Raw genomic sequence first — 12588 nt, 5'->3', positions numbered from 1 at the left:
GGCGCGGGTGTAGCGGCCGCGCAGGCGCGGGGCGGCGCGCGGTGTCGCGGCGGGCGCGGCGACTTCCGGGAGGTGCGCGCGGGCGGCGGCGGTCGGAGCAGGCGGTGCAGCCATGTCGGCCATGGGCACTCTGGCGTTTGACGAGTATGGGCGGCCCTTCCTCATCCTTAAGGACCAGGAGCGCAAGACGCGCCTCATGGGGTTGGAGGCGCTCAAGGTGAGCGAGCGGGGCGGCTGCCGGGGCCGCCCGCGGGCCCGCGCTGGCTGGGCCGCGCCGCGCCGTGCTGTGCCATGCCATGCCATGCCATGCTGTATTGTGCCATGCCGTGCTGCGCTGTACCGTGCCGTGCTGCCGCGAGCGGCGGGAGAATAGAGCCCCTGGAGCGAGGCGCTGCCGCGCTCAGCGCCAGCCCCGCCCGAGGCGCAGGGCGGATGGAGCCTGGACTAGGCCCGTAAGCGGGAGAGAGATGGAGGAAGAGAGAAGGCATCGCCCCGGGGCTGGGAATCCGTGGCACGGCGTGGATCCGCCCCGGAGCTGCGGGGCTTTGGGGCCGTCACCCCCGTGGGCGCAGCGCGCCCTCCTCATGGCTCCTGCGCAGCTCCCCACTGCCCCCTCCCTTAGACTGCCGCCTGAAGCTCGGCTGCCGAAGAAAGGCCGGGGCTGAGTGCGGGTGGTACAAATCCCGACGGAAGAAGGGAGCGGACACTGGAGCAGAGAGGTTGTGGATGCCCCATTCCTGGCAGTGTTCAGGGGAAGGTTGTATGGGGCGCTGAGCAACCTGGTCTAGTGGAAGGTGTTCCTGCCTTTGACAGGCAGTGGGACCTGGATGATCTTCGAGGTCCCTTCCAAGGCAAACCATCCTGTGGTGATTCTGTCATGGGTAAAATTGCACTGCCTTCTCTTTTTAGCGTTGCCGGCTTCTGTTGCTCCCTGCTTTGAGCGTTTGGGCTGTCATTTGGCTGCTCTGCTTTTGCATGCTTTAGCAGAGCCAGCACAAGCAATACAAAAAAAGGCATAGGAAATGTTTGTGTCATAAGACCAATTTACACATACTAATTCTTTTTCAATCGTAGTTGTTGTCAGTTAAATTACAACATTTGCACTACTCGCTGTGTCTTCCTTAGCTTAATATTGTGATTTTGGAATGTGTGATAATGATTTAACTTCTGTCTTTGTTATCCTTTGTTTTACAGTCTCACATAATGGCAGCAAAGGCTGTAGCAAGTACTCTGAGAACATCCCTTGGGCCCAATGGTAACAATGAAAAAGATTTTGTGGTTCTCTCTTAGTAATTGTTGTGGGGGAATTTTCAAAATTTTCCTTAATCCTTTGAACATATGTTTTTTAGGCTTGGATAAAATGATGGTGGACAAGGATGGTGAGGTGACTGTGACAAATGATGGTGCTACCATCCTGAATATGATGGATGTGGATCACCAGATAGCCAAACTTATGGTGGAGCTGGCTAAATCTCAAGATGATGAGATTGGGGATGGAACTACTGGAGTCGTTGGTAAGATAGTGTTTTAAATTTAGCTTCCCTTTTCAAGTTTAAAATCAAGCTGCTTCAGCTATTAAAAAATTGTGAGAAATAACAGTAGCTTTTCTTTAGCACTTCTTTTGGAGTATTTATTGTTGCAGTATTCCTGTCAGTTCTTGTATGAGAAGTCTTCTAATCGGGAAGAAGTCTTTTGTGTCTTTTTGAAGTCTGGTTACGTTTTAAGGTAGTGCTGAGAGCCCCTTTGATACTTTCAAAATTTTTTTGCATAGTTTTCTTATGTAGTCTCTTTTTCTTGCCTTGATGCCTGTACTTCATTTTGGTCTTAACTTAATGTTGGTCTTAACATAGGTTAAGAACCTAAACATAGGTTCTCTTGCTAAGCAAAGCAAGTAGGGGTTTTCATGGTTTTTTATTATTTAGGAAACCTTGAACTATTAAAATATTGCAGAAAAATCAGAAAATGTATTTTTTAATCTGTTAATGTACTTTAAATTATGTTCCAATCAAGAATAAAAGTTCTTTTTTTTTTTTTTTTAATAGTTCTGGCTGGGGCATTATTGGAACAGGCTGAGCAGTTGCTAGACCGAGGCATTCACCCCATCAGAATAGCTGATGGTTATGAGCAGGCAGCACGCATTGCTATTGAGCATCTAGACAAAATCAGTGACAGCTTCCCAGTTGATCCACAGAACATTGAGCCTCTGATCCAGACAGCAAAGACAACTCTGGGCTCTAAAGTGTAAGTCACAAAAACTGAATATTGAATGAATATTTACCCTTCCATTGAAAACCCTCTGCATGGAAAGGAGAAATCTTGGTGTTTGTTTGTGTTATTGGAGCGCTGCTGAAGGCTCTTCTGTGTTTTGTTTTAGCTAATTCCTCCATGGACTCCTGTCTCAGGATAAGAAATTGTGAATCCTTTGTCTCCAAAGGGTCAATTCCATGAAATTAAATAGCTGCAGCATCAATTTCATTCTAACCTGTTAGTTCTAGGTTTCTGCATCATAGCAGGTTCCAAAAGTAATCTGAATCTGTTAAAAATAACAACATGTCATCTTTTGGGTTTTTTCCTGCTAAAAAAAATTTAACTTAGGATGGTTCCAAAAGTTCATTTTCCTTTATGGGTTCTATGTGTGGTTCATAAATTTAGACATTGGAAGGGCTTCCCTTGCAGAGTTGTCTTACGCCTGGTTTGTTTCTTGAATGTTCTTTAGTAGTTTAGCTCTCCTGACTTGTTCCAAATCTGTGTTGAGACCCCATTGGCAAAGACTCCTCATAGCAGCCATACAGTGTGTTTGGTTTTCTGCCATAGCCAGCACCTTCTGTTTCTCTGAACAAACAAGCAGGACCCCCTCTTTTAATATAGCATGCAAAAGTTGATTGCTGTAGTGGTACTTCTTGCTGTTTAAGATCTATTGATAGAATCACTTTTTCCTTCCAAATGGTGGAAATGGAGTACAACTTGATTGTATCTTTTTCAAACCTAGAGTGAACCGCTGTCACAGGCAAATGGCAGAGATTGCCGTGAATGCTGTACTGACAGTGGCAGACATGGAACGTAAAGATGTTGATTTTGAGCTGATCAAAGTGCAAGGCAAAGTGGGTGGTAGACTGGAAGATACACAGTTGGTTAAAGGAGTGATTGTGGATAAAGATTTCAGTCATCCACAGATGCCTAAAGTAAGTGCTGTCCTTGTGTGTGTCTTGTGTGTAATGACTTAAGTAAGAGTGTCTAGCCTACCTCAAATTTCATCCTAGCATTTATTAAGTGTTTACCCAGTCTTGTGGTTTAGCTTGGCTTTTCACACATATATCAGCAGAGGAAGGGGCAAGGAGCATGAAATTTTTCACATTGGAAGAGATCAAGTTAGAATTTACAACAATATTGAGAAATTGCGGTGGAAGGGAGGAATTACTGTACTGCTAAGTGAGGACAGGTGCAGGATTCTGTGTTACGTAGAAATAATTACTGCTGGGGTGTGATATGCTTAATATGCTTAGTGCAATGCAGTGTCAAGATTCTTAATCTTTGTGAATTGCCATGTTGTCCTGAAACTGTCCCCAGAAACTGTCCTTGTTTTATGTTTGGTGTAGGTAAGGTCTCCAAGTCTTTGGGCAGTGTACTTCAAGAAAACTACTGTTCTAAAATATTTATCTAGCAGGTGACAATGTTTATCCTGTAGAAAGGAAGACTAGTGGAAAATAACAGTCATGTAATAGTTGAAAAGTTGTTACAAAGACCAGTAGTGTTCTCAGTGGTCACAGTAGATAGGGATGGTTTAATTGAATTTTTCTTTTGTTTTTTAAACATTAAACCATAAAAAGGCATGACTGGTAAAGATTATTAAGGACTTAAACAGAGTCTTGGAGCTATGGAATTTGTTCTAAGTGGTTTATTGAGACTATTGACAGAATTATTTAGTTATACTTAGTTAACTTTAGAATAAGTCAATTGATCTTCACATTTGTTCATATGTTTATGTTTATAAAGATACATGTGTATGTTTTGCATATACAAGAAATAGATGTTCATGAGATCAAAATAATCTTTTTTTTTTTTTTAATTGCCCAGGAGCTAAAAGATGCTAAAATTGCAATCCTTACTTGTCCATTTGAACCACCTAAGCCTAAAACCAAACATAAGCTTGATGTTACATCTGTGGATGATTACAAGGCACTGCAGAAATATGAAAAAGAGAAGTTTGAAGAGATGGTGAAGCAGGTAGCCTTTAGGATTATTTCTGATTTCTTTGTCTTTCATAGCCTTTAGAAAAAAAACAGCATAGTGCATTGATTTGTTCCTGCAAATGAGCTGATAATCCTGGTGGGAAGCAACATACAAGCAATTGTAATGCTGTGAATCAAAGACAATGTAATGTAAGAAAGAGATACCAGCTTGGTTTAAAATATATTTTGATCTCTCTGTGTGCCAGAGGGTTCTTCTTGAGAATTGTCTTTTGAGAAAATTGGGAGAATTAAAACCATGAAGAGTGTTTTTCATTCCTTTGTTAGTTCTGATCAGAAGGTTGATGATTTGTGTTGCTTTTAGATAAAAGACACTGGTGCGAACCTTGCCATTTGCCAGTGGGGTTTTGATGATGAGGCAAATCACTTGCTGCTCCAGAATGAGCTGCCCGCTGTTCGTTGGGTTGGTGGACCTGAAATAGAAGTAAGTAAAACTGGGCTTTGTACCAGTTGTTAAAACATTTATGAAGTAATAAGCTGTACCAGCTAAAAGTTCGGGCTTTCTGGGTATCACTGCATAATTGTGTATATGGGTGGGATTTGGAGAAAAATCACTGGGGATTTGAGAGAAAAACCTACCATGGAGGGGATTATGGTTTATAATTGGAGCATATGTATATTACTTAATAAAAGTTTTAGGTGTCTAGGAAGGTTTCTGCTTTAGTCCTGCTGTTGGCAGAAACAAAACATTGGCTGAAGTACTTTGAAGTGATGGGAAGATAACCTTTTGGAGTAGGCATTTGACAAATGCTTTTCCACTAGTTTTATGTTGTGAAATGCACCATGGAAAAATACTCTTAAAGTAACTCGTGGCTGTTTAACTTCAGTTAATCGCCATTGCGACGGGAGGGCGCATCGTGCCTCGCTTCTGCGAGCTCACGGCAGAGAAACTGGGCTTTGCGGGCGTCGTCCGAGAGATCTCCTTTGGAACAACCAAGGACAGGATGCTCCTCATTGAACAGTGTCAGAACTCCAGAGCTGTGACCATTTTCATTAGAGGAGGAAATAAAATGGTGAGATGCTTGCTGTGATACATAGTTGCAGAATGTGTTGTTTGTTTGTAAAGCGTTTTACTCTTCTTGACTTTATCTACATTTTCCTTGAAGTATGGTCAAATAGGAAAATGGTGGTAAGGCTTGTAGGCAGTCAGGACTGTGTGTCAGAAGTAACTTGTTAGATTTGCATCCTATGGTTTTAAACTAAAACTTTACTTTTTTCTCTGTTAGACCATATAGTTCATAAATACAGAAATGCTTTTTCCTGTGGATGGTCTTTATTTTTTTTTTCTCATGAGAGGGTCACTTTTATGAGTATAGATATATTAGCATCTTTGACAGATTTGGTTTTATTGTAGACCTAGTTGTATCACTTCTGATTTAGTCCAGTTAAGATAATTTTAAATAAAAACCCCAAACTACTGCAAACTGTATATCCCCACACTGTATATCCCCCCACTCCCCTCGAACTGAGACCACTTTAAATGCTTATGTACTTAAACTGGATTTTGGTTGCACTATTAGTGTTAAATTATATTGACTATAGGTCAAGTCTTACTTTAAATGAAAAACCTTTGGAAAAAAAGAGCATACTCCAGTCTGAAATTTTCTTCTAAAAAAGCAGAAATACTGTTTTAAAGGTCGGCGTTTTTGTTAAATCTCCTACATCAAGTGAGAAGTGGACAGAAAGTGCAGTCTGACAATAATGTTGGCATTTGAAGTTCAGTGTTTTGTGTCTTGTAAATATGCAAGATTAAGAACCTTTTCATGTAAGTTTTTGTTATTTCAAATTACAGGTTTAACAAATAATGGTGTGTTTTTGTGTATATTTTTATTCTTTGCCACTGGATGTCTAACATTCTCTATTTTTAAGTAGTATAACATAGCAATAGTAGAACTGCACTGGAGCCATGAAAAAATCGTAGGGTTTATTTGCAGTTTCCACATCTTCACAGCCTTCAGATGTGTGTATTGTCAAACACACGCTGTTCTGTAATTCCAGATCATCGAGGAAGCAAAGCGTTCTCTTCATGATGCCTTGTGTGTAATCCGGAATCTCGTTCGTGACAATCGTATTGTGTACGGTGGTGGCGCAGCTGAAATATCTTGTGCCTTGGCAGTCAGTGAGGCAGCAGATAAGGTAAGAAAGGAACAGTTAAGATTTCCTTTAATGTATGAAGGATTGAGCCTGCCTTAAGAGAGTCCAGAAGAGCTTCAAAGATTTTTTCAGAAAGTTACGTAAAATGCGCTTTCTGACATTCCCTGATAACCAGTGTTAGAAGTTGTCCTTCCTGTCTCTGTAAAAAGTCATTACCAGTACTTTTTTTCCTTTTGTGCTAGGAGCAGTTTAATTTTTTTTAATTTTCAAGTGGTTATCATTCAGAGGTATTTGTTTAGCTACTATATACCAAATAAAATCAGTTTGTTGTGTGTATGTATTTTATATCTAGTATGAAAATCTGCTTTTACTATCATTGGAGCTTAATAGCTTATGAATTTGAATTTCTTTTCCTCTAGTGCCCATCTTTGGAACAGTATGCTGTGAGAGCTTTTGCAGATGCCCTGGAGGTAATTCCCATGGCCCTCTCGGAGAACAGTGGTATGAATCCAATACAGACAATGACCGAAGTGCGGGCAAGGCAGGTGAAAGAAAATAATCCTGCCCTGGGCATTGACTGTTTGCAGAAAGGAACAAATGGTAAGAACTGCAATGTAGAGAAGGAAGAGCATAAAAGCTTTTCTTTCTCAAAAGCTCAAAATGCTCACTGTTTTTTTTTTTAAACCTGTGCATCACTTGATTTATTCTAACTCTTGTGCCTTGCCATAATAAATGGGAATGTGCTTGGAGAGTGTATCTATGTCTACCAGGAGGAAAATATATAATTGTCTCAAAACCTCTGTTTGGTGGCAAGATTAACTGAAGATGTTGACTGATATTGTTGACTGATAGTACAGGAAAGAAGGCTGCTGTTAGGATGAGGCGAGCAAACTGTGCTTTAAATACTGCCATTTTAGTGATCCAGGTTACACTGCAGTCATAAAAACAGTTGTTTTGAGAAACAGCTTGTGAAGAAGCAAACAAAGGGCTGGAAATACTTGTAGACAATGATGTTCACACCAATATGGCAGCATATATAAGCTGGGAGCAAATATATGAAGACTAAGAAGGCAGTGTATAAAACCTTATTCTCAACTGGATCTACACTTTTCACCTTCTTACTCTGTTGTTTTTTTAAGAAAAGAATGTGGCAAACTGTAATTTGTGCATTCATAACCCTTTTTTGATTAGATGTTCCTGTTTGATGGCATTTGACCTTTCACTTCTTTAGCATTTGCTCAGCCTTTAGCATGCTTTTAATATATGTGTATGGAAATTTAGTTTTTCACCATTCTGCATTACTTTTTGAAAAGCACAATCTACTTGGGAAAAGAGTTGTATCTTAATGTCCTAGGATCTTTGGTAAGAACCCAGATGTAAAACTCTAGTTTGTACAGATTATGTTTGTAAACATAAACAAATTATGTTTATGTAAACAAATAGTGTTTGTTGACAGTGGCCAAGTGTAGTAATTTCAAAGTGTTCTTTGAAATGATGTTGAATTTACTATTACTAATTACTTACAGGTTAAGTGTTACATATGGATATCATGAGGATGTCTAATTCTTCTGCTTCCTTTTGGCAGATATGAAGCAGCAGCATGTTATAGAAACCTTGATTGGTAAGAAACAGCAGATTTCTCTGGCAACTCAGGTTGTTAGAATGATCCTGAAGATTGATGACATCCGTAGGCCTGGAGAATCTGAAGAGTGAAGGTTGAAAAGCAAGAAACATTAAGGGGCCACAGCAGTAGCGAAGACGGTAGTATTCTGATGCTTCATCTTCAGCTATTTATTCTGGACACTTTTTGTTTCACATACTGTAATGGCTAGTTGTTGGAAATAAAACAATTTAACACTGGTGATTTCAAGACTTGTTTCAGAAGTATTGTTGCATCTTTTCTTAGATAGGTGTAAATACTCATAGAAAATACTTCCTGAATATATAGGGAAAGCATAATTAATGCAGCAGTAAAATTGAATGGGTAATTTTCCATTGTTCCTTATGGGGAAAGCCCAGAGCTTCTCATTTTAAGAGGTCTGTCACTTTTTAAACTAATTAATTAAATATTAACCACTTATTATAGCCTCCAGTAATTCTCATATGTTAAATATATTAAGTATGATGTTTCAGTCTGAAGATTTAAAGGAACTGTATTCCATGCTCCCAGTTGCTTCAGTTTTTTTCTCCTTGTCCTCTTCCTGATGTATGAGGGTTAAGGAAGGCTTTTTTCCAGGGGTATACACATTCAGCCAACTGAGGGTTTTTCCCAGAACTTTGTCTATAGTACCACAGTTGAGTGCACTTACTCTAAAGGTCCCCAGTATGACCTGAGAGTAGTAGAGTAAAATTGATTAGTAAGGTGCCTTGCCTGTGAAACAATCAGCAAGAAGCAAGTGGTAGACCAAAACTAATGTACAATTTCTTTGAAAGATTTCAAAAGTGAGAGAAATGCTACAAATACCAACTCGGCATTACTTGTGTTGCATAGGGCAGAGGAAGCTCTTTACTGGCCAGTGTTTGCTAGCAGGTCATGTTCTAATTGGTTTTTGCTGTGACTATTTCATTTGAGTCAAACAAAACCCTTCAGTGAGTGTTGGTAGAGGAAGAACAGAAACAACAAGTTTACTAATTATAGGACTAGTTTTATTTCTAGAACTGTTTGAGACAAAAAAAGCAAAGCAAAGCTTTGCAAAGCTTTATTGTCATTGATAAAGAATTAGTAGTGGGTGTTTCATCATGACTCGTTTGCTTCTTCCCAAACTAGCTTCATTTAGATGCAGTTCAATGGACCACAGTTTCAGTTTTACTGCTGCCAAGCTCTGGACTCCTGAATCTGTTCAGGGTTGTAAGTGTGACTCTAAAAACCCATAAATACTTGGGCTCATGTAGAGCCATCTCTTACTTTGTTTGCTAATACAAAAGGAAAACAGCTGTAGCTAAAACTTAAAAAAGAGCAGTGTTCTTGTACTAATGTACCCCTTTCACCTCATAGTGAAGTTGTGTATGTGTTTGGTCAAACAAAACAGGAAACATCTGAATAACAACAAGGTTGGGGGAGGCAAACACTGATGTTCAAATTAATCATGGTCTGTTTCTAAGCAGTGGGAAATAAAAGCCTGGCCAGATTGTGTGTTTGGAAATGAGGTCCACGAGCTCCATGACTCCTGGGAAAATGCTGGGTTCACCACGGGAGGGCAACATCCACCCATCACTGCTATAGCAGACTGCATCTGTATTTTCTAAAAGCAAGCTGAAGCAGCCAGCAGGTCTTTCCCAGCATCACTGGCATGGCACACAGATGTCATCAATAAGAGATGAATCTTTACAACTTCTCCTCAAGGGCTTAGTTACTTGAACTAATTTTAGTACTAAGTTCCATGTGTCCTTTTAGATCCAAGTTTTCACATCTTTCTAGGACCCTTAACCTGGCCCTGCCTGTATGTCCTGCTACTTCTAGTTCCCCCGTTACCAGCTGCCTTTTCCCAGCCTCATCTGTTGGTCTCTCCTGCAGCGTCCCCAAGCCTGGGCTCCTTTCCTCCTGATCTCACACCTCTCTGCTGACACACTTGTCTTTGCAGGGGCACAAGGCAAGGCTGCCAGGAGCACAAAGGCACTTCTCACTCCCTCAGACTGCAGCGGCTGTGGGGGCCATGCATTCAGGACTGAGCTTTTGACTTTGGATGCACCACAGTCTCAGTGGATTTTTTTCAGGAATAGGGTTAAGCAGAGATGTGAAGCAATTTTTTTTGTTTCTCTACAGACAATTTTTGATACAAATGCATTCTTTCTGTGTTGAGGGAATAACTCACTTTTTGATCATTTCTGCATACTGTGTGGGGAAAGATGCCTTATAATGTGAATAGTTCCCATCCCAATGATCCAATGTGACCAGGTTATGGATAGGATCTTTAGCAGAGCAAGTCAAGCAGGTCTTGCCAGTCCACAGGTCTGTTAGCTCTCCCTCTGATACCAAGCATTTGGGTATTAGGATACCTACTTACCTAATCTAATCAGAGTGGCTGCAGAACCTACCTGGGCTGTATGTCCTTATGCTAGGTCTGCACAGACAGGGGGGCACCATGGCAGCTGCTCTACTCTGTGGTAGGATGGCAGAACTGTTGCTCACTGTAGGTTCTCTGCTTGTTTTTTTTTCACTTCTTCCAAGGTTGGGATTGAAGGTACTTGAGACAGCATTTCATGTTCAGACTCAGGTGTTTATTATTTCTTGTCAGCTTCACAACTATGAGTTCTGCAGCTTTTCATTAACAAGATACAAAATGGCTAACTATCTCTTGTTACAAGGTCTTTTAAGACTAAGCTATCTAATTAAGAAATTACACTTAGATTATTTTCTCTTTTAATCTAATAACTGATTATTCAAAGCTTGCAATGTGGAATTTTCTGTCTAATTACAAAACATCACCTAAACCTATGAAGAAGAAGGTGAAGAAGAACAACTTGCCTCTGCCCTAAAACCTCCATCTTGCTTCATATTTATTTTTATATTCAAAACCCCCAAACTCTTAAGTTTTCCACCTTGTGATACTACACATTTCTAAATAACTACACACCCGTAATCGCAGTGTTATTAATCAATTTTGGAAGCCTTCTCTACAGCCTCAGGTCAAATGCAGTGCTCTCTTGTGAGTCTGTGCCTTTCAGCACAGAAAGTTTAAAATTCTCAGTATCTAGGATTCCAACACCTCACAGTATTAAAAATTGCTGTTACCTAGGCCATGGGGATGGTTATTACACCCTCTGGACTTACCATCATCTGAGGAGCAATGATTCAGTTGTGAGGTTTGGGTCTGGGAGACTAGCTTTGTTGGTCTTCCCTGCACAGAAGTACCTCTTCATGTCATGTCTTGGAGGGTTTCCCAGAAGCTCTCTGCCAGGGAACGTTTCTCACAATGTTAAAGAGCTAATTAAGTGGACCCAGTGTTTGCTTTATAAGCAGCTCCTCTCTGTGACACAAGAGAGACACTTTGTTAAACTCAAGAGACTATGGAGTAAAGCTTTAGTACATTCTCTGTAAGACACGGGCGCTGTGATACCTGCCGAGTGTACATGCACTAGAATCCGTGCTCCTAGTGAAATTTCTCCCCGAGCTATTTGGGACCAGTAGTTGTGTTGGGGTGAGGCTCCTGGCTCACGGCAGCACAGGCACTGAGAGAAACAGATCCCTGCCAGCTCTGGTGCCTGAGTGCTCACTGAACATGGGAAAATGCTGGGGGTGAGAGAGAGCTGGGGAGAAGCTCTTCCTCTTTTGCTCCAGAGCTGCATTTAAACTCAGCCCATGCCCTTGCTTCTTGCCTGAACTATGTCTCAGCTATGCCAGTGCCTTGATACTTATGATGCTGGTTTGACTTTCTGGCTTGTCCTCAGTCCTACCTTATTAAGCTGGACTTGCCTGATGATCTTGACTTTTCACTGACCCTAGTTACTGTGACTGAACCTGCTCTGCTTTTCTTTGTTTGGGTACATTGAAGCCAAGGAGCTCTGGAAGAGAACAGAAAGTGGCCAGAAGTCTGTAATGAGAATTTCAGACAGCCATTGAAGGAGTTGTCACTCTTTGGCATTGGCAGCTGTCCTGCAGTGTACAAGCAAGAAGGTCTCTTCAAGCAAAAGTAGAGTGAGCAAAGGAAAGATGGGAAACCTTAAGGAAATCAGCACAATCTGGTAACTTGATCACAGGGAATGGTGGACACTTGGAACTTCAGTAAGGATGTAAGGAAATATATTAGGATTAGGAAAATAGATGTCAGTATGAGTAATGTTATCATGGACCACTAAAGATATCAGCTCTGAGGGATGGGGTATTAGCAGAAGTGCTCTCTCCCTCCCAGAAAAGTCAAGCAGCTGAGTAACACAGGATTTTAAGCACACAGTGTGTATTCTCTTTTTTCTGTTTGAAGTAGGGCCTGTAAAGGGATACAGTGGTTTTTGACAAAAAAAGATAATGACTTCAGTATCATCTTCAAAGTGTTCCAATACAGTGGCTAAAGACAGAGCAGCAATGAGGATTGCTGCATGCACTGCATGAACCAGCTGTGCTGGTTCAAGGATGATGTATTCCCTTCCCTGGACTGCAATATGTAATGTCATTCTCAAATCCATGGTGGGGGGAAAAAATCTATTAAGGACTGCTACGCTTAAAGTCTCCACCTATCCGCAGACTCCTCCTAAGTCAAAATCTGCTGAAGCTGGGAAGTGTCTTGGAGGAATTGTGACTATATGCTTGCCC

The 12588-nt window shown here is 41.1% G+C and overlaps 1 protein-coding gene across 1 annotated transcript; it reads left to right on the top strand.

The window, feature by feature from the left end:
* The first annotated feature begins 60 nt into the window (after positions 1 to 60).
* Positions 61 to 8211, top strand: CCT5 (chaperonin containing TCP1 subunit 5). The gene is made up of 11 exons (XM_053991081.1): positions 61 to 217; positions 1195 to 1255; positions 1350 to 1514; positions 2043 to 2241; positions 2990 to 3182; positions 4075 to 4224; positions 4552 to 4671; positions 5075 to 5260; positions 6246 to 6383; positions 6761 to 6941; positions 7927 to 8211. Exons 1-11 carry the CDS (start codon positions 113 to 115, stop codon positions 8052 to 8054), a joined length of 1626 nt encoding a protein of 541 aa, XP_053847056.1. The 5' UTR covers positions 61 to 112; the 3' UTR covers positions 8055 to 8211.
* Positions 8212 to 12588: the final 4377 nt, after the last annotated feature.

The sequence above is a fragment of the Vidua macroura genome, chromosome 1 (assembly GCF_024509145.1).
Source record: "Vidua macroura isolate BioBank_ID:100142 chromosome 1, ASM2450914v1, whole genome shotgun sequence".
In the NCBI taxonomy this organism is placed as follows: domain Eukaryota; kingdom Metazoa; phylum Chordata; class Aves; order Passeriformes; family Viduidae; genus Vidua; species Vidua macroura.
Note: the sequence above shows the minus strand (reverse complement) of the source record. Positions and strands in the feature narration are given on the sequence as shown.

Coding starts and splice junctions, on each gene's coding strand:
- CCT5 (XM_053991081.1), top strand. CDS start 113: ATGTCGGCCATGGGCACTCTGGCGTTTGACGAGTATGGGCGGCCCTTC. Junction 4,225..4,551: donor TTGAAGAGATGGTGAAGCAG/GTAGCCTTTAGG, acceptor TGTTGCTTTTAG/ATAAAAGACACTGGTGCGAA. Junction 6,384..6,760: donor TCAGTGAGGCAGCAGATAAG/GTAAGAAAGGAA, acceptor CTTTTCCTCTAG/TGCCCATCTTTGGAACAGTA.